This window comes from Notechis scutatus, chromosome Z (genome assembly GCF_049901735.1).
Source record: "Notechis scutatus isolate UNSWTSFEM ecotype Mainland chromosome Z, rNotScu1.2, whole genome shotgun sequence".
In the NCBI taxonomy this organism is placed as follows: Eukaryota; Metazoa; Chordata; class Lepidosauria; order Squamata; family Elapidae; genus Notechis; species Notechis scutatus.
The window spans coordinates 80,867,194-80,889,169 of record NC_142025.1 but is presented as its reverse complement, the minus strand read 5'-3'; the positions used below and the strand labels follow the sequence as shown (position 1 = coordinate 80,889,169).

General features: G+C 38.9%; 1 protein-coding gene across 3 annotated transcripts in view; it reads left to right on the top strand.

The window, feature by feature from the left end:
• Nucleotides 1-19,755, top strand: part of TECRL (trans-2,3-enoyl-CoA reductase like) — a 66,060-nt gene extending 46,305 nt beyond the window's left edge. For 2 of the 3 annotated variants that reach the window (XM_087946835.1, XM_026678366.2), the window contains 6 exons: nt 1,148-1,220; nt 1,936-1,979; nt 5,168-5,225; nt 6,323-6,408; nt 17,448-17,493; nt 18,189-19,755. In XM_087946835.1, the coding sequence (XP_087802961.1) occupies nt 1,148-1,220; nt 1,936-1,979; nt 5,168-5,225; nt 6,323-6,408; nt 17,448-17,493; nt 18,189-18,313 (432 nt within the window). In that variant the 3' untranslated portion in view covers nt 18,314-19,755. Of the gene's footprint in view, nt 1-1,147; nt 1,221-1,935; nt 1,980-5,167; nt 5,226-6,322; nt 6,409-16,596; nt 16,957-17,447; nt 17,494-18,188 lie in introns of those variants that run through there. The other variant, XM_087946836.1, reaches the window with a different exon arrangement.
• Nucleotides 19,756-21,976: the final 2,221 nt, after the last annotated feature.

Below are 21,976 nucleotides of genomic sequence, written 5' to 3'. Positions count from 1 at the left end.
CTGTATATAGTGCAGCAGTAGAAGATCACCAGCAGTTTTTCATTCAGTTGTTGTTTTCTGAGTGGGAGATTTTACAGTATCCTTTCCCTGCCATGCCCACCAAGCCACAGCCACCAAGCCACACCACACCCACCAAGCCACGCCCACAGAACCGGTAGTAAAAAATTTTGAATCCCACCATTGACTAAGGGTGCCCCATCATTAAAAGCACTTCCCTGGAGAAACCAAATTACTGAGTTTTTGTAAAATGGTCCTCAACCATATTGATTTGAAATTGTCTTCTATAAGGAGAGAACCTGCCAAAAAAAAAAAAAAAGAGTAGTTTTAGCCAATGTGTAAAAATGTAAACCCATGCACCTCCTTAGTATTGCATTTGGGACGCAGTGCGCTACATGAATAGGGCTCTTAGGAATTTGGATTGTGCCCTTTCCAGAGGAATAAAAGAGGAGTAAGGTCCCAGCTGAGTACTAAAGAGTAATTGTGTGCTAGCCTTAGCTGAATATATCTTCAATGCTGCTGGAATATACTGTGCCTCTCTGGAAAAATAAAAAGATTCAATTGCTACTGCTGTTGGGGGGCATTTTGGATGACATAGCATAGATATGCGCTGCATTTAATGCAGGAGGCAATAACAGTGTATTAAATGTAATGTCTCCTTTGGACGAATATGAGATATCATAATATCTACATTATTTGATTGCCTCAGGGAGATTACATATCTCTGAATTCTTTACTTAATAGCAATCTTACCAATAAGAAAATCCCATTAAGTTTAATTTGAAATAGATAGACTTTTGAACAGAAAATGGAGCTCTTCTGTAATTTTTAGTGTTCACTCATAAAGATTCAACAGTCCTTTGGGTAAAAAAATGTCAGGGAAGATCAGGAACTATCTGTTCTGTATTCTGTTTATTCTGTTCCTGTGATGTTCTTTCTGATGTGATAGTTAAAAGAAAGAGTGTGATTCATCATACACAGAAGCTTTCTGTAGAACAACTTCGCCCTAGTACTTCTTTTAGAGTCATGCAAGGTATTTACGCTCTTTTTGGTAAGAAAATAAAAATAAATAAAATAGTATCAAAATAGTATGTATGTGTATATTCCATATCAACATCTATATTATATTTACCTGTAGTTTCCATTATAGGGCTGTGCTTTTTACTGGGGATTTACTTCTTGGTTTGCTTACTACATCAACCACCCCCAGTATACTCCTCCATGTAAGTAGAACAGAGGGATGTGCTTAAGTAATAGCATTCTTTTAGCATTTTCTCATGACTGGAAATTATTTACCTTTGCATTGGCATATTTTTAAAAAACATTTTTTACAATGAAAATACTTATTTTTATAAACATTTGCTAGCAAAGGAATTCTGTCCCATGTTTTCTCTCCACCTGATATTCCTAATGTGAGAAAGCGGTATAATTTTTCCTGTGATGTGAGGCCATGCTACTACATAATGTTTTGTAGAGGCCATAAATATTGTAACAGAATCACAGTTGCATTTGTATAAGAGAAACACAGTTGATCTCACTGAACTGTGGTCCATCTTGGGGTGGAATATGGGCTTTCCATGAGATATTTAATATCTTAATTGGTTTATTCCAAAATTGTATGTCTGAAATGGATTAATCCAATAAACTGTAGGAAACCTGCAGCAAAATAATAATTATGTATGTAAAATAGATCAATATTTTTGTTTCCTTTTGTTGGGTTAAATATGTAGAAATATATTGAATTAAATATTGTGAATTAAGCATTTGTTTTTGAGTACATATTGATGCACAAAACACTGTGATATTAAAGAGTTAAGTTTCCAAACAGACAAAATCCTGTGAATTATATATCAATGATATATTATTGTAGATACTAAAATGTTCCTCTAGTACCTACAATCATCTAAGACTAATGTATTGTTTTATTATATTTTCTAGCATTTGGAAATAAACAAGTTTCTTTTGCTACCTTCGGATTTCTGGTATGTATAGGCAAGCAGCTGAAGAATAAATATGAGTGTGGGAAATATCTAGTATATATAAATGTCTTTAGGGGAATGACACTGGTGAAGGATTTTTTTAAAAGGTTCTTTTGAAGGCCCTATGCTTTGTATGATCTGAATTTGTTTCTGAAATGAAAATTAAAAGCTGCCATTTTCATGTTGATATCAGAAAGATAGTAGTTGGTCATGTAAGCATTTAAATGAATAAAAAGGTATACTACATACAAAGAGTTTATTCATAAACTGCAATTTCTTAAGGTTAGAAAGTTTTAATTTGCTAAGTCAGAAAAACTCAGGGTAATTACAGGCCATGCAGCAGACAACAGACAATGCTTAGCTAATTACATGTATTTATCTCTATAAGTCACAACATGAGAACTAACTGCATAAATCAAGAATGGTTCCAAATGAGTGTCTTGTTTTGAAATCACTGTGCCGCCATCCTTACAAGGATTTTATCCAAGACCAAGATGTCACTGTCTTCCATTTGGAACATTAGCTTCTTTTCTCATGTTTAATCCATCTTACTTTCTCCTCAGCCCACTTTTAAAACAGGGAAATGTACAGCATTACAATTGTTGAAAGTCAAACACATTATTGGTTGGGGATTTTAGTTCATTTAAGCTGGGAACCCCCAATAAATTTAATGCTAACTGCTGGGACCAGGCACGCTAGCGATTGATAGCTATAAAATTTAATTAAAAAAAACATTGAGTACTCCATAAATCTCTAGTGAAGAAAGCCTGGAGGACACAGTTCATGACGTTACTGTAGGAACATTTTTACATTTTGTAAACAGCATACTTTTCTTGATGTTCTTGACATTCATATTCTTGAATAGTATGAGAATATAAATAGGGCTCGCTTGCTTTTTCTTTCTTTCTTTTTTTTTAAAACAAACTTTATTCAGTTTTTCACATTAAAAACAAAAATCTCTTTTTAGTGGACAACATGTTTCCGGGTCATCACCTTTACATACAAATATGACAGCAATTATACATTGATATATTCATACTTAATTCTATTATTACCTTTTGCATTTCAAATTTTCAGTAAGGAGAAAAACAAACACATTAATTCTAGCCTCTTTCATTGCTCTCAATCAAAACATCTTTTTGTTTCATTTCAATTATTTCAAATATAATCCTTTAATATTTATTTTAAAAATAAAGATAAACAATATGTGTTTGCCTAATAAGAATAATGATGATGATAATGATAATAATAAAAAAGTTACCAATGTCTCTCCTTGCTTTTAATAGTCTATATTAACTTATTAATTTAATTGGTTCTTTAGTATGTCATATTCCCTTTCCATTACACATTATTTTTATAAATTCTAGATTAATACAAATTTTAACACTAAAAATAAAAAACAAGTATAGGTTTCCCCCCTTTTACTGTTTTGAGTGTGACACCTCAATGATTAAAATATACATTTATTCCCTCATCTTGATTCCCAATAAACCATTATTTTTAAGAAGTTACAATAATAATCATTACATCTTTTCACTTGGATTCCACAGCATATTTCCCCCCCTTGATTTTTAATAAGAGTCATCACTATCTATATTACCCTATTTTCTAAATATTTTTAATTGCAGAAATATTCTTATTACCCCTTGTAACCCTGCAGAATCCCCTTTTTAATTCATCAACCATTATTTCTGAAACAACAATTTCTTTTCAATATTTTACTATTTCTTTATTTTGTGCACCTGTTTCTTACTGCTTCTCCTCCCCCTCTTTTCTCCATATCTTTTCTCATTCCAGTTTATATCCCTCTCTTTCTTAATATCTTCCTTTCCCCTTTTCTGTTGGGTCTTTCTGCCTTTCCCAATTTCACAGGTATTTCCCCTTTTGATTGCCTTCTTAAATCTCAACTTTTTAACCTTCCTTCTTTCCCCACTTCTTTGTAGTGTTGTGTTAATTGTCTATTTAAAATGCCTTCTCCTTGAATCGACTCCTCCTCCTCTGAAGCTCTTTCTTCTTGTTCTTCAATCACCATTTCCATTTTTTCTAACACAGAGCAAAGTAATTTGCCTCTTTCCTGTAGTAATTCTCTCATATTTTTAAGTTCCATTTTTAATTCCTGAAGAGATATCATCATTACACACTCTTATATTTTTTGATCGTTAAAGTCCACAAAAAAACAACTTTTACTTTCCTTCTTTCTTCTTTCAATTTTCTAAAGTTCTCAATTATTCCGGCCCAGGGTCTATACCAAAAACATCAATCAATCCCACAGTCAGTCTTTCCTTGTTTTTTTCTTTATTCTGGTTCTGCTTTCACTTTCTAAGATTCTTACTTTGTTTCAATATTTTTTTAATGTTATATTCACACAAGTTCATTCAGAAACAGGATGCTTTCCCTTTTTGTCAATTTTACAAAGTCTTCACCTTTTCCCCCTATTTTTTTATTTAGGGTTTTTCGAACCTCAATATTCCAGCACAGTCCAGTCTCCAATTTGTAAGCTTTATTATTATTATTATTATTTGACAATCTTAAGTCCAGCTTTATTTTATGCCTGTTTATTCCCAAAATATTTTAGTCCAATTTAATTAAATCTTTAGTTCCAGCTTCTTCCTTTCCTGGTTCGAAGCCCCGCTTAGCTGTCAAAAATATTTTCTTTCTTTTTTCCTGTCCCTTTGTAATTTCGCTGCTCACTTTTCTTTTCTTAAAAATTCCATGTTACCTTAATCCCAGGGTACTTTTGTTTAGTTGTATTGCCCAGTTGTCCAGGTTCAGATGTTATCCACCTCTTTCTTCCCTCCTGCACAAATCCTAATCCAGCTGAGTCGTCCTCTTCGGGGTGGCCATTTTAAGCCACCGCTGCAGTCATCTTCGGGGGGAAAAAGACCAAGCCCAAGGGGGGGGGAGATGCGGCTCCCTCAACCTGGCTTGCAGATTCCCCTTACTCCGCCACCCCTCCAAGGCAGCTTCACCCCCTAATCATAATGATCAGGGCTCTCCAACAAAAGAGCATGGACCATAGCCACAGAAAGTCTCAATCTATGGTCTGTCAGCAAGGAGGCTCTGCCTTCTTCCCTCGCTTGCTTTTTCTTAACCTGTATTTACTAGGCTTGCCAGATAATATATCAATAGGTTACAGAATTATAATGTCCAACTGTACAAAAAAATTGAAATAAATTTGAAATATTTTACAGGTATGTGAAGCTGGAAACCATTTTATCAATGTGGCTTTGGTTCATCAAAATCAGTCAGGTTTGTAGTTTATTTTTCAGTTCCTAACTTTTAATTTTTTCATAGCATTATTCTTAATGTTTGAGTATCGTAAACTACCTTGATGCAAAGAGAGAACTGGGCAAGGACAATGTTTCTTTCTGGTTCTCTAGAGCAAGGGTCTCAAAAAAGGGTATCATTAAGGCTGCATCAGGGTTGTGTTTGACCTTGAAGGGCCGGATGGAAGTGGCTGGGGTGGGCGTGGCCAACTTGACATCACTCGTGTTGGGGGCATCAGTGGTGGCCAAATGCTAAAGCAGGACTTTCCTCAGACTTCCCTCCCTCTTATTATAATCACCTTCCTTCTTTCCTTTTTTCCTTCCTTCTTTCCTTTCTTCCTTTTCTTCTTTTTCCTTCCCTCTTCATTCTCCTTTCTTCTTCCTTCCCCTTTTTCCTTATTTTCCCTTCCTTGTGTCAGCCTTGGAAGCCATATTAGCACCAGAAGCTTCCATGCTGCCACATTCCTGTGCCTGGGAACAGGGGGGATTTCATAGAATGGATGAGCAAGGGGTTGGATGAGAAGACGTTCAAGGTCCCTTCCCACTATTATTTCTATTACTACTAGTATACATTAATACTATAAGACTCTAAATGCTGGGTCATACTTAAGTGGTGGTCCACTAGGACCTAGATCCCTCTCACAGTTACTATTGTTGAACAAGATGCTATCTATTCTATACCTGTATTTGATTTTTTTCAGTCTAGGTAAGGATTTTTTTTCTCATCATCTTATGGTAATATTGCTACTTTATATAAGTGCACATTCATAATGCACATTCTACCCTGCCTGGCAGTGCTAAACTTAAACATTTTGAAGGAATATAGTTTCCTTCCTGGAATCCTGTATAAACTTATAAAATGGAGGAGAATCTTTTGAATGTCAATCCAAGCTATGGAAACCACAATAGTTAAAGAACAGTTGAAATTGAATTACATTTATAACATAAATACCTGAACATAAAATAAACTTATAATGAAAGTACTTTTTCTGTAAACGAAAATAGATATGCATACAATGGAATAAATAAATCTCTTCTAATTCCTGAGCTCAATATTTTCCTTTTTCTTTTTCCCAACAGGAAATAAAGTATCTTTTCCAAGTCCAACACTCAATCCTTTCACATGGATTTTTACACTTGTTTCCTGTCCAAATTATACATATGAGGTATTCTTCCTTCTTTCCTTCCTCCCTACATCCCTCAAAACAATTGATTTTTAAAATAGGCAATGTTTTATGAAAAATGCTTACAGTATTTTAATAATGGAAGAGAATATTGCTACTGATGATGTTTTTATTTTGGTAAAGAAAATAACCAAGCTCGGAGAGCACCAATGATACCATACTAATAATGTTCATGTCTTGATTACTCAGTCAACTTACATTCCCATAAATATGCCAGTCATGTTTTCCAAATGACTGATAATTCTTTTCATATTCTCTCTTCCTTCAACTTTCTGAAATTGCTCCATTAACAATGAGCCTTATAGTGATCCAAGTTCTGTTGCCTTTGGTCTCTTTGCCTTCTACTCACTAGATTATTCACACATGTCAAAGACCACACACCATGACATTTGGGTGTCCTGCCAGCTTTCACCAACACCTGACAACAATTGTTCTCAAAAACATATCCCACTCTTGCTTGATTTTCAAGAGCTGTTGAAGTTTCACAAGAACGTGGTGTGGTCCACAATCTCTGGAGGTCACACTAAAGGGCTATGCTGTTGCATAACCTCTGCAGCCTCTGAGAATCAGGCAAGAATTCACACAGTTTTTGGAGGCAGAGAAGGTCAGAGAAGAGCATTTTCTGAGGTCCCTTCAACAATAAATGTCTTGGGTTACTCAGGGCAGTTTCAGGAATGCCACAGGGACCTGTCAATACAAAAAGAACATTGCCTTAATATAAACATGAAAAATGTGATCTTAAGGAGTGCTGGGTCATGAGGACAATTGCACCATTCTCCAAGGCATGTCAGTCTTGGGGAATGATGTGCGGTAGCCTTTTTGATTGGTAGTGGGAATGCTAGGGATGAAGTCAGAAGAACAATAGGCCACCATTCTAGACAAGTGGCTGCCCCATATCTTCTTAAAAGATCCAGAGCACCCACTCTGAAAGCAAGCTATTCCAGTGGTTAATTATTCTCTCTGTTAGGAAATTTCTCCTTAGTTCTGGGTTGTTTCTCTTGATTAGTTTCCATTCATTGTTTCTTCTCTTGCCTTCTAGAGCTTTGGAAAATATGTTGATCCTCTCTTCTTTGTGACAGTCCCTCAAATATTGGAACTGCTATGATGCTATTCTAGTCCTTCTTTTCACTAGACTAGACATATCCAATTCCTGTAACTGTTCTTCCAATTTTAGCCTCTGTTAAGGTAGTCCCCGTTAGGAGAATGAGTGCACTCAGGGAAACGTAGTGAGAGTGGTGATGAATAACACACAACCAGCATACAGATACACTGAATAGTAAAATGTAAGTTTTGCTTCCAGTAAACGGGTAAACAAAGTCCAACAAACAGTCCAAATCATACACGGTTAAAGCAGGTAGTATTCAATACAATCAGTCCAGGGATAATCCAAAAACAAAGTCCAGTATCATAAACTAAGTTCAGTAAACAGAGTTTGCTAACAGTTTGCAAAACTCACAGCAATCCAAGTAGAACAACGATCAGGCAAAAGGCAATAGGGAAATGCAAGAAGAGAACAAACCAGGTTTCTGGCTCCATCTGATGGCCGTTGGAGGAACTTCAGCCAATCACAATTACAGTATTCTCTTAAAGATACAACAGTATTAAATGACTATCCTGGTTTATATATTGCAAACCCAACTGTTAGGTGACTATCATTCCTAACAGCCTCCATCCTCCTAATAATCTTTGTGTTCTTTTTGTACTCTTTCCAGAATCTCAATATCTTTTTTATAATGTGGTGACCAAACATGCATTTAAATGTGATCTTACTAAGGTTTTATAAAAGAGTTACTAATAATTCATGTGATCTTGATTCTATCCCTCTGTTAATGCAACCTAGGATTGCATTGGCTTTTTTGGCGGTGGCTGCACACTGCTGGATCATATTTAAATGATTGTCCAAGATCAGTCTTAGAGTTCTTACTATTGAGCCAGGTACCCCCTACTCTATACCTGTGCATTTGATTGGGGGGGGGGGAATAAGTATAAAACCTTACTTTTCTCTTCATGGAATTTCATTAAGGACTGCATGTTGAATGAGGTTTGTCAGCCAATTACAATTACAACTCCATACACTTACCATTACAAATCCATGGCAATACTTACTAAGAAGCAGGTTGTGGTGTACTTTGTCAAATGTCTTACTGAAATCCAAGTAAACTGCATTTCACTGGTCCACTAATTTAGGCACTTTGTAGAAAAATGAAGTAAGATTTGCTGGCATGATTTCTTTTTGACAAACCTATGTTAGCTACTGATTACAACTTTGCTTGCTTCTATGTTTTCTCAGATACATTGCTTGATTAGGTTTTTCAGGATCTTTACAGGTGATTTGTCTGTAGGTTCTTGCATCTGTGTTTTTACCCCCCTTTTTTTTGACGATGGGAACCCAGGGGTGGGATTTAGCCATTCAGGCCAATTTGAGCAAACTGGATGTTAATTTTACATCAAGTTAATTTTACATCAAGTTCAGTAGTTCTGAAGGCCAGCTGGCCCTGCCCGGCCCGGCCCCTCTCAGGAGTCCCCACGCGCCTGATTCTGGCTCCCCAGTAAGTGCAGGGAGCTTGCTAGGCCCAAAATCGGGCACGGGGAGTGCATCTCTGCCTCCTCACATCCTGTTTTTGCTCCCAGGAGGCTCCAGGGAAGCTTCCTAGGCCCAAAACGGGGCATGGGAGTGTGTGGCAAGGCCCCCCATGCCCCGTTTTGGCTCTCCTGAGGCTCCAGGGAGGCTTCCTAGGCCCAAAATTGGGCACAGGGAGTGCAAAGAAAGAAGAGAAGAGAAAGGAAGAAGGAGGGATGGGAGAAAGAAAGGGGGAAGGGAGAAAGAAAGAGAAAGAAAGAAAGAAAGAAAGAAAGAAAGAAAGAAAGAAAGAAAGAAAGAAAGAAAGAAAGAAAGAAAGAAAGAAAGAAAGAAAGAAAGAGGGAGGGAGGGAAGGGAAGGGAGAAAGAAAAAGAAAGAAAGAAAGAGAGGGAGGAAAGAGGGAAGGAAGGAAGGAAGAGAGAAATAAAAGAAAGAGGGAGGGGAGAAAGAAAGAGGGATGGAGGGAGGGAAGGGAGAAAGAAAGGGAGGGAGGGAAGGGAAGGGAGAAAGAGGGAAGGGAAAAGAGGGAAGGGAAAGGAAAGTGAATGAGATATGGATGGATGGATATATAGATGGATGGATAGAGGGGATGGGAGGGAGGGAGGGAGAGAAAAAGGAAAAGAAGAAAGGACCACACAAACCACTAAACACAGCTTCAGAGTATGCTTTGAAACAGCAAAGCAATCCAGGCCTGGAAGGGATCTCAGAGATCATCTAGTTCAACCCCTGCTCCAAAAGTATTGTTAAAGTAAGTTTCTCTCTTTTGACTCACCCAGTCACACGACCACCTAGCCACGCCCACCAAGCCATGCCCACAGAACCAGTTGTTTAAAAATCTGAATGCCATCCCTGTCCAGGGAACCACATCACTTTTGTTCCTTGGTGCTCCAGGGTCTTTGAAAAATATGATTCAATGGTTCTAAGATCACACTTGCCAGATCCTTCAGAACTCTGGCATGTAATTCATCAGGTCCTGGCTATTTGAAGTCATCTAGAGTGGATAAGTGTTCTTTTACTATTTTCTTACTTATTTTAATTTGTATTCCTAGTCTCTCTCTTTTATAGTTATGTTCTTGATAGCTTGGGCTGTATTATCTTTTTGCATGAAGACAGATGCCAAGAATAAATTAAACAGCTCAGCTTTCTCTCTACTGCCTGTTTCTTTCTTGCCATCTTCTTTCATTAATGGACCAATTGTTTCCTTGACTTTTTTTTGTTTTTTTATACATTGAAAGAATTTTTTTATTATTATTTGCAAGTCTAGCTTTCCTGACTTCATCTTTGCAAGTTCAGGTTATTTATTGGTGATCTGTCTTAGTAATATGTCCCTCTTTCAATATTTTCTACCTTTTTGTCTTTCAATTTATGAGAGAGTTCTTTGTATAATCATGCTTGTTTTTCTTTTTTAGTGGTTTTGAGCTGGAGTAGGCTTTCATAATCCTATTTTCCAGAGTTTCCCAAGCTTCTTGAGTTCTGTTCCCCTTTAAGATTTTAATGCATTGAATCCTTCACAAACTCTCTAAAGTTTAAAGGCTGGTTTATAAACATTGGTTTGATTATGTTCTATTGTTTGTACTTGCATTATACTGAATGACATGGTCACTCTCACCCAAAGTTCCAGCAACTTCAACCCTCTATCATTTTTTCTCTGTTAGTAAGTATTAGATCCAATAAACTTTCCCTCGAATTCCCTTTGCCTTTCAGATGACAAAGTTGTCATCTAGGTTAGTCAAGAACCTGTTTGATCTCCCACTTTATGCATAGCTTGTTTCCGGGTTGATATCAGGGTACTTAGAGTCCCTCATTACTCCTGTGCTGTGTTTCCCACATACATTTGTTAACTGGTTAGCAAAAAATTTGTCTATTTCAACTGTTTGGTTGGATGGCCTGTAGTATATACCTATGGAAATGTTATTCCTTTTTCTTTATATATTGACCCATATATAGGAGGCTTTCATTTTAGGTTTTGTACATCTCTGTAGAGATGTAGTAATCTCTTACATATAATGCAACTTCACCTCCTCTTTTGTTAGGTCTATTTCTTTTGAACAGTTTGTATAGATGGATGGATAGAGGGGGTGGGAGGTAAATTCCAGTCATCCATTTCATCCATCAGTAAATTCCAGTCATCCATTTCATCCCACTAAATTTTGATAATGATAATTATATCATACTTGCCCTTGTAATGTACTAGTATTTCATCTTGTAATGTACTAGTATTTCATCTTGTTTGTTCCCAAACCTTGAGCATTTGAATATAGGCATTTGAATCCTTTATGGCTGATCGTAGGTTTGCTTCCTATATCTGGTTTTTTCCTTCCTTCCCATCTGTCAAGACTAACTCGAACTTTCATCTATATTCCACTTTGCTTGCAGCTTGACAAAAAATAGGGGGCAGGAATGAAATGCAAGGGTGGGGGGATTAGCATCCAATCATCATCAATTCCCATGAGACATTGCTCTCCTCCTCAAGGACATCCAGAGCAGATGTTACAGTGCAATTGGCTGGTTCCCAGAATAAAATGAACAGAAGTGATTGTTGGATGTAATGGACTGGGATGGACCATGGGGAAAGGGGAAATGAACTATGTGTGCATTTGCACGGGAAGCCCAGAGCTGGTTTCACTTCTTCTGTGCCAATGTGGATTTATTCAATAAAGTTTATACTCTTGGTAAAATAGTGTCCCAGGAGTTCCTTTTCCTGGATTTGCCAACTGGACAGTTGACTTTAAACCAACTCTCTCAGTAGCAGCCTACCTTGACCCCACCAGGAGGTTGGCAGTTTTGTCAGCAACTGAGGAAGGAACAGAATGGGGTGTGAAGCCAGGGAAGCCTCCTCCCGAGAGACCACAGCAGTGGCCCAAGCTGAAGTTGGGATGCAAGTGGCCAGCACAACTTGCAGAGGGCTGAGAAGTCAGAGCAACAGCCTGCACTAAAAGAGGAGAGAGTAATAGAAGGACCATATTTGGGCAACAGGGGCCGGTGAGCCATGTGGGGAAGGTGATGGAAGCAGAGGATCAGCCTATCCTTCCTGGAGTCACGGTGACCCAGGGGAGGAAGTGAAAGGCTAGCTGAGCAGCTGAGTGGGATTATCCAACCAAATGGAAGTTCCCAACTGCAGCTGCAGCCTGTGATGGAGCAGCTGAAGGAGAAGTTCATCGGACTGAAGATCTGGGGAGCCATCTCACCGGGGAGCAGTGGTCACAGGAGTCAGGGACCATGAAACCATTGCCTCCCCTTCCCTACTGTAGATGATGGTGCCAACCCCACCCAGGTTGGTGGAGACCCCATCAAGGGACAATGGTTCCCATCCCAGCCACTGCCCCATTGAGAGGGCAGGCACCAGCACACACAACCCCAGTGGCAGCCAGTTCATGCACACCACCCCTGGCTTCAGTGGGGTTGCTATCTGAACACATCCTAGTGCAAGACTACTAACTGTCACCTCCCTTACCAGTCCAGTTCAATGGGAAACCCAACAACTTTGCTTACTTCCTGACCCAAGTATGGAACTACTTGAAGTGCCCTGGAGCAAGGAACCCAGATAAGGTTAATGCCATTACATCAAACTTGGAGGAAGATGCAGCTGGATGGTTAGTGTCTCACCATGATGAGGAGAAACTTTCATGTAGATATTGTGAGACCTCAAAAAACCCACATCTGCTCCCTGCAGCAAAGCAAGTGGCTGGGGACAGAGTAGATCCAAGATTTTCATACCTTGGCAGCTCACCTGAGAGATTGTACATTGATCTATCAATTCTGGGAGAGGCTAACAAGGAGCTGTATCACAGCTGCCTGCCCCAGAGGAAGTGCCCCATGACTTTCCAGTGTGGTACCAGTTAGCCACAAATGTGGAGCTTGTGCCAGGAGCATGTTGCACATAAGAATGCCTGATAGATGCCCAGTGCTCCTTGGAGGGAGAGTGGGTGCATCCCCTACCAAGGGGAAGAAGCCCCACTGGAACCTGCACCATTTTTCTGATGTGGGAAGGAAGGCCACTGGGCAGCCTTGCATCATGGCTGGCATCTGCACTGTGAACCCTGGCCCAACTAGAGCTGAAAATATTACCCCAAAGCTGAAGGGAAAAATGCAGGCAGCTCAAGAGGTCGTGGAGTTCTCTCCCTAATCCAGCAAAGGGGGAGGAACTCCAACTCATGGAAAATCCATCTTGGTCTTCTATGAAAGTGACAGCAAAGGAGAATATGATCTGATGGTAAGTGATACCATCACTCCTATGATGGCCCAGGTGGAGATTTGGGTGCCCTCTTGGGAGTTAAGGAGACCTATATGGCCTTGTTGGACTTGGGTGCATAATTAGCCTACAGACATGGAGAAACTAAGATTGAGGCTGAAGAAGTTAAAGCAGCTCATACGATTCTCCAGTTAGATGGCTCATTTATGGGAGGGGTACCAGCAACTTGCTTAACAGAGCCAGTAAGCCTCAGGCCTGGGACTCATATATCAACTATTCATTTTATTGTGGCTCCTGGAATGACAAGACCATGGATTTAGGACTAGCCTGCTTGAAGAAACAGAATCCATCAGTAGATTGGGACAGCAACAAGTAGCAAATGAGGAAGAAGGTGGCTAACCAGCAGGAGCCAGTAAAAACTGAAAGTGGAATCAGTGAATACCCTAAAAGGAAGCAAGAAGTTAGAGCTGCTCATTTTTTAAGTACTGTGGCCTAGCAGAAGTGTTCGGTTAAAGGAAATCAGACATACTCCCACAGCCTTACAGACTGTGCTATTGAAATCTTGCCAGGGGCTAAATTACCCAAACTGAAGATGTATTCCATGATGCCAAGGAAGATGGAGGAACTTTGAGGGCTCATAGGCAAGAACTTAGCCAGGGGGTTTATTCAGCCAGCAAAGTCATGGATGGCTATCCCTGTACTTTCTTTTAAAGACAGGACAATTAGATCTCTCAGATTATGCATAGATTAGAGAGGATTAGATTCATATGCATGGAGAATATGTATCCCCAACCCCTCACAAATGACATGCTGGACTATCTAGCCAAGGGGAAAATCTTTACTAAGCTGGATTTAAGGGAAGCCTATTACCAAGTGAGGATTAAAGACAGGGATGAGTGGAAAACTGCATTCAACTGCATTCAGTTGCTACCAATTTCGGATGATGCCATTTGAACTGCAAGATGTTCCAGTAGTATTCATGCAATTAATATATGAGGTCCTGCATGAACAAAGGAGTGTTGGTATACATGAATGACATTTTAATTTATACCAAGACCATGAAAGAGCACATAAATCTAATGAGAGTAATACTTGAAAAATTGCACAAAGCTCAGCTATATGTGAAGCAATCTAAATGTGACTTCCACAAGACCAGTCTAGACTATTTGGGCTACCGCATCTCCAATGGTGGAGTGGAGATGGACCTGGTCAAGCTGAGAGCAATCCTGAAATGGGAGGCTGCTCAAACCAAGAAGCAGTTGCACAATTTCCTGGGATTCACAAACTTTTACTGGCAGTTCATCCCCATACTTGCCCAGATAGCCCTGTCCATCACCAACTTGATCAAGATGAGAGGGTGAGTGAAACCCAAACTGAGTCAGCCACTAAATTGGTCCATCAAATGCCAGGCAGCCTTTGAAAAGCTGAGGTGGCTTTTTGCTGCTGAGCTGGTCTTGAAGCACCCAAATTCAACTTTTGTGATCCTGGCAGATGCCAGTAATGTGGTAGAAGGGGCAGTTTTACTCCAGAAGAACAAAAAGTGAAAGTTGCAACCATGTGCCTACACGTCTCGCAAGTTGTCTGATACTGAGAGGCAGTGGACTATCTGGGAGAAGGAGGCTTACATGATCTCATGGACTCTTCTCATCTGGAGGCAGTTCTTAGAGGGCAGTAAGATTCAATTTGAAGTATGGATGAACCACAAGAACCTGGAAGCTTTAAGGGCCCCAAGGAAGCTATCCCCTAAGCAGGTCTGATGGGCTCAGTATTTTAACCACTTCAATTTCACCCTTCACAACTTTCAAGGTGGGAAGAATTTCTTAGCCAATGCCCCATCTTTCATGCCCCAGTACAGAAGTACCTGAGAGGAGGTAGCTAATTCCATTAACCCATCCAGGCAGCTTGCAGTGCCAGCACTCGAAGGCAGTAGAAGAAGCTCAGGACTTGATGATACAATTGCTAAAAGATGTTTTGGGGATGGATGAATAGTTCAAAAGACATAAAGATGACCTGTTGATGAAGGAGGGCTTGGCATGGGAGGGGAGTAAAGTGTACATTGCAGCCAGCCAGAGAACTTTGGTCCTCCAGAGGAGGCATGATGCAAAATCCACAGGATATTTTGGGTTTGTGAAGACCCTTCACCTGGTGAAGAGACAGTTCTGGTGGCTGAAGATGGAAAAGGACATAGAAGCCTATGTGGCCAGCTTTCCTGTGTGTGCCTCCATGAAACACCTATCTGGGAAGTCTCCAGGCTTGCTATAGTCGGTAGCCAACACAGCTAGCCCGTGGGAGGAGATATCCATGGACTTTATCATGGAATTGCCTGAGAGTGCTGGAACACAGTAATTTGGATTGTTCATTGACCTGGTTTTGAAGCAAGCCTGCTTTGTAGTTTGTCCGAAGATTCCTTCTGCCTGGGTTCCAGCCAAGATGTTTATGCAACACATCTACAGACTACACAGGGTCCCAAAACACATTTTTTTCCGACAGGGGGTGCAATTCACCACAACATTTTGGCAGGAATTTTTAAAATTGATAAGTTCCTCCCTTGAACTTAGTGCCACCTACTATCGGAATACCAAATGGGCAGCTGAATATGCCAACTCATTAGGAAACCAATGCCTGTGCTGTTATATAAATTATCAGCAGACTAATTGAGCTGAGCTCCTACCTTTCACAGAAGTGGCATATAGCAACTCAGTGCACAGCAGCACAAGTTTTATCCCTTTCAAAGTGGCCACGGGACTTGTGCCCATGCCAGAGCTCCCACAAGAAGCTCCAGCCTCAGTGTCATTAGCCGACTGGATGGATACTCTAAAAGCCACATGGTCTGCCATGAATGAAATGCTAAATAAAGCTAGGGAAAGCCAAAAAAGGCAAGCAGATTGGAAAAAGGCCCCCAAAAGGAAATTTAGAGTGGCAGATAAAGTGTATTTGTCCATCAAGTATCCAAACCTGAGATAGCCTTGTAAAAAGTTCGGTCTCAAATACATAGGGCCTTTCGAAATCGTTCAGATTGTGAATCCAGAGTTAAAGTTGCCAAGAAGACAAATATATCCAGTATTTCATTGCGGTCTTTTAAAACCCTTTTGGGGATCTGGCTTTAGGCCAAAGAACCATCTTCTCCTCCCATCTTAGTTAAGGGAGAGGAGCATTTTGAGATCAAAATGATTCTCAATTCCAGATATCATAAGGGAAAATTACAGTACTTAGAAAGGCTAGTACGGTAGAAAGGCTAACTATCATCAGACACTGAGTGGGTGACTGCTCCAGATGTTAGGGCAGTAAGGTTTGTTAAGAGGTTTCAAAACTAGGTACCTTCAACGGCCCCTATAAGGAATGTAGCAGTAATTGGGTTGTAAGTAATAATGTGTTTGTATGTTTATTCTTGTTTCAGGTCTACCCTTCTTCCAGGGGGGTCGGCATGTCAAGACAAACTCGAACTTTCAACTATATTCCACTTTGCTCGCAGATTGACAAAGAATAGGGTGTTGGTGGAGTGGACTGCAAGGGTGGGGGGAATGGCATTCAAGCATCATTGATTCCCATGAGACATTGCTCACCCCCCCCCAAGGACACCCAAAGCAGATGTCACAACATGATCGGCTGGCTCCCAAAACAAAATGAACAGAAGTGATTGGTGGACATAATGGACTGGGGTGGACCATGCATGCATTTGCGCGGGAAGCCCAAAGCTGGTTTCACTTCTTCTGTGCCAATGTGGATTTATTCAATAAAGTTTATACTCTTGGTAAAATAATGTCTAAGGACTTTCTTTTTCTGGATTCGCCAGCTCAGCAGTTGACACCATAATTCCCTACCTCATTGTTTGATTGGTTGTCATGGGGTTTATACTTGGGATTAGATCCTAAAGATCCTAAAGATTGATCACCCTCCAGATTTAATTTAAAGTATTTTTGATAAGTCAAGGCCTTTATTTCAGATTGAGCCTTGGTGCTGCTACTAAGTGCCTCTGTTCAGGTGGTATAGATGTGGGAGGGAGATGGAGAATTGTTTCACTTTCTTTTGCAGGTGACTGTGTGTGATATGTCTGCAGAGTCATGGTAGGTATTTTCCAAAATTTTGAGTTAAAAACATATGCCATCACTGCCCTAGATGGTGCCTGGGGAAATGGAACAGCTTCCATTGATGGAAAGCTATTGTGAGCCCAACAATTCAGCCAAAAAGAAAAAAGAAAGTACTTTTATTCCCATCTGGTGAAGGTTTTTTCTTTTATTCCTATAATAGATTGGCTCTTGGTTGTGTTTTACAGTGATGACACAAACTCTGCCAGGTAAGAATGCATATGATTTGTATTAATTAGGAACTATGAAACAGCTGCCTCCTTTCATCTTCCACAGAACTAAGCAGAATAAGAATCAGTTTAGGATTTATTTCTATTATTGTCTTAACTCAACAAGGTTAATTTGTTAGAGTTAGTCTTTCTAGACAAAGGCGCACTTGCAATTTTGGGAGCACATGATACGAATGAAAATGGCTGCCCCCCCCCAAAAAAATAGTTGCCATGATCATTAATACAAATGCCCACATACCAGAAAATAAAGTAGCCCTCCAAAGATGAACTTTTACTTACGAAAACTTATAAAATATGATATTAAAGGCTAGTTGTTTGCAGTGTGTGCGCTGTTTAATTTAATTTCCTTCCATTAATAAATGTTTTGATCCAACAGTGAGGAAAATTTCAATAATAAGTTTTTTCCTTTGAAATCAGGAAATATGAGGAAGCATTATTTTTAAATAGATAATATTCAGTAAACACAGAAGCTACTAAAAATAAAAGCTACTCAGACAACTTCCAAAACTGCATGAACTCTATCTAGGATCCTGTCCCTCTTCACTTAAGCTATAATGCAGTAAAAATATTCCCCAATTCTAAAACAACCTTGTATGGATGGCGAGGGTGGACAAGAGAAAATATATTTTCTGACAATGCCCCAGTTGACCAGCAATTTCCTTCTTTTTCTTTAGTTGGTGTTTTTGCATTACTAATGTCAATCCAGATGGTACAATGGGCTCGAAAGAAGCACCAACTGTATCTGAAGAAATCTATTACACACAGGTGGAGAAAAGCTATGATTCCCTTTATAGTGTGAATGTACATCAAAGTGGTTTGTACTATCCTGGTCAGTTGAAAGTAGTGTAACACAATTCATTTTGTTCTTCAAGAGAAACGTAGTAGAACATTGATTTATATTTACTCAAATGTATGCTTTAAAAATAGTAAACCAATGCCTTATATAAACATATTAGGATTAGCAAGGGTGACCTGACTAGAAGTTAGAATAGAGCTAGAAATAAGAAATAGAGGAATACTAGCAGATATAATCTTTATGCAATAGAATATTGTAATAACTTGATGGAAAATATTAGAGTTGAAAGATGCTATTATCATGTATGCTTATAACATCATTGGCATTAAAATGGAATATAATACTGAATAACTACTTTAAAAAACTGTGTATATTAATACTAGGATTATATAAATTTGATTACTATAACAACCATTATGAATATTATTATTGATGTCTGTATCAAAATGAATTATACCCAGGGGCCACACTGCTCATGTAGTGATATTGATGTTTATTTTAAAATAAAAATCTAATAAAACTTGGGGGGCGGGGAATAAACCAATCAAGGCCAAGACATTTAGATGTATGAAAGACTTTTTAGATATATAAATTTATATATTTGAAAGAATCACCAAGGGAGAACCTTGATGCCAGATTACCTTTTGATGGTTTGGGCAGCAAAGGTAACAACTCAATTTCACAAAGCAATAAATCAAGGACGATGTGTTTCAGCCAACTGTACCTTTTCAAAATGGCTTCTTTGCATGTACAGACTAGATGAGCAAGCTGGTCCATGACTTAAAAATGAAAAGTTGCTCTGCTTTACAATTAACCTTCAAGGACTGATTTCTTCCATGCTTCATAAAAGCAAAGAACCTATTTGGAGTTCCGCTCACCAATATTTGTTTGACATCTTATAAAGCTATTTCTATCAAACAAAATTGTCTGACTGTGTAAGCCTTAGAGGTAGCTTTTTTCTTTATTTCTGTAACTACTTTTAAAATTTAGTTAAGAAAATCAACAGCAACAATTAATTTAATGCAAATATGGGAGAAAGCTCCCTGAACTTTCTGTAACTTACTTCTAATAATAGTAGATTTAATATGTAACTATTGATATGGTAGGTTTAAAGAGTGAAAATCAGATTAAGATCAGGAAATACTATTTTTCATGTCTTAAAAATTATGATTCGTTTAATGAGCACCAGAAATATGGTGAAATTGTTTGCAGTAATGAGGGATGATTATATAATGGAATATAAATTACTTGGATTTTTAATTTCATGAAGTTATAATGCTTCATTCAATCAATTTGCATGTAAATCCAGTACTGTTTCTTCTTAAATTGATTAAATGTAAATTTGACACAGAAACTGTTAAGTCAATAAATTAAATCATATTCTTTCCCTACCTTTTCTGGAAATTGTATCAGTTTTGTTTTAAATAAAAAAGTTACTTTTGAAACACCTTGCATTAACATTTGTAAATATACAACATTTTTCTTTTGCAAGATTATTAGATATCATTAATACATACAGTAGTCCAATTCAGAAAGTGGAGATAGATTCAACTTTTTTAATATGATTGTATAGTAATCTGTAACTGGACAACATCCGTACCAGGAGTCCTGGTGTCTCAGTGGTTAGAATGAAGCATGGTAGGCAAATTCTGTCCACAGTCTGGAGTTCAACCCTGATGGGGCTCAAGTTTGACTTAGCCTTCCATCCTTCCAAGGTCAATAAAACAAAGATCGAGATTGTTGGGGGCAACATGCTGACATTGTAAACCACCCAGAGAGTGCTGTAAAGCCCTATGAAGCTGTACACTGCAGGAACATGATGATAGGAAATCCTTTCTTCCTAATTCAGGAGGAGTCTGAGCTATCAGCCAAGCAACACACATTTATAGCAGCTCCACTCGGTTTTATTATTTTATTATGTAATTAGATTTTTAGTACGTTTACTGGGACTTATAACAGATTTTTATTGGAGTTGATAGTTATGGGGAAAAGAAAAAACACCATGGCATTAGCCCAGGACATCTCCCTCCTTTGAACTCTGCAAAATAGCCAAGAATTGAGGAGCACTTCGCATGAAAGAGAATTGTAAGTAAAACAAATTTAAAAAGCAGATTCTCTTGTCCTTTAAGCAGACTATAATCCCTTTGATGCTATTCAAGATGAGAGCATCTCTAGTTTCCTTTCAAATTTTTCCCACTAGAGTCTTTTCTGATAAAAAGATTAAACCTTTAATAGCTAATATACTAGCTCCCAAGGTCACTGCTTCTTCCCTCCCAACCTAGAGAGAGCTAGAGTGTGGGAGTCAGTCAGCCTTACTTAATGAAGATGTTCTCAGAGCAGAAGCTGGCCTTATTAATGTTTTTGGCTCCTTACCATGAAAAGAACATGACAATGTACTATTCAAAGTAGAAAATCTGAAGAAAACCTATCTAGCCACAATTACCACAGCTGAGCCACTTATAGACCTTGTACCTCCAAACACGGAGCCTCTTACTTTCCCCTCTGCAAATAATGGATTACCTGAAAATGGCTCTATAAAAACTAGAAGACTGAATCCTCTTGGGCCAGTAGAGGATCCTGCAGTTGAGGAGAAGTCATTACTTTCCTCGGGATATTCCATGGGGACTCTAGCAACAAATCAGTGGATGGGCAGGGGATCCTTGCCAACTTCAATGACACAGAGCCAGATGCAGCATGATTTAATCAATGACACAGAGCCAGATGCATGATTTAATTCAATGACACAGAGCCAGATGCAGCATGATTCTCTTTCGCCATCTGCAGAAGCCCCCCACAAGGCAAGCATTGTTAAATGCTATCCTTGTCTCAATGTCATCCACTCCAAAAAAGACCCCCAAGAGCTGATGTAGGAAGTGAAGTCATCCCTTGGAGGAAACCATAATGGCTGATGATGACCTCCCAACCCAATATAATAACCTCAAAGCTTCTTCTTGTAAAAACCATATCTCCTGATGAGCCTCAAATGACTATCCTCTTTCCCATCTTAACTTGGAATATCACTGGCTGGTCAGTTTCATAAAAAAAAAAACTTTTTTTGACTATATATCACAATTTGATGTTTGGTTCCTATAGGAAATCTTCAGAGGTGGAGTTAGATGGTTACTAGGTTAACTCTATCCCAGCTGCCCTAAACAAGGTGGGAAGGAGATCTAAAGGCAGTATAGTGACCACAGCTCTGCAATTTAAATGTGTCTCACTGCCTTCTTTACAGCCATGGGTTGCTCTCATCCCTGGAGATTTTGCTTTTAAATATTTATATTCCTCCTCTTAATAAGAACAATCTGATCAATAATATTTGAGAGCACATTAACAATTTTATCTATAGTCCCATGGCTGCAATAATTGTAGGTGGGGATTTAAATGCTAGGATGGGACTAAATGATCATATTTAATCAAGCTATTTAATCAATTTAAGATCCATTATCAGGAGAACATACTAGAGTAGGGGTGTCAAACTTGCGACATCATGGTGACATCACATGATGTATCAGGATTTTTTCCCCCTTTGCTAAACCATGAGTGAGGCAGCCCTGTACTAGAGGAACCCTTACATTCTAGAGAATTTAAAGACCTAAAAACTATGTGCAAGGCAGATAATTGCACATCTGGACCTACATATCCTTAACGGTTCCATAAGTGGGGACT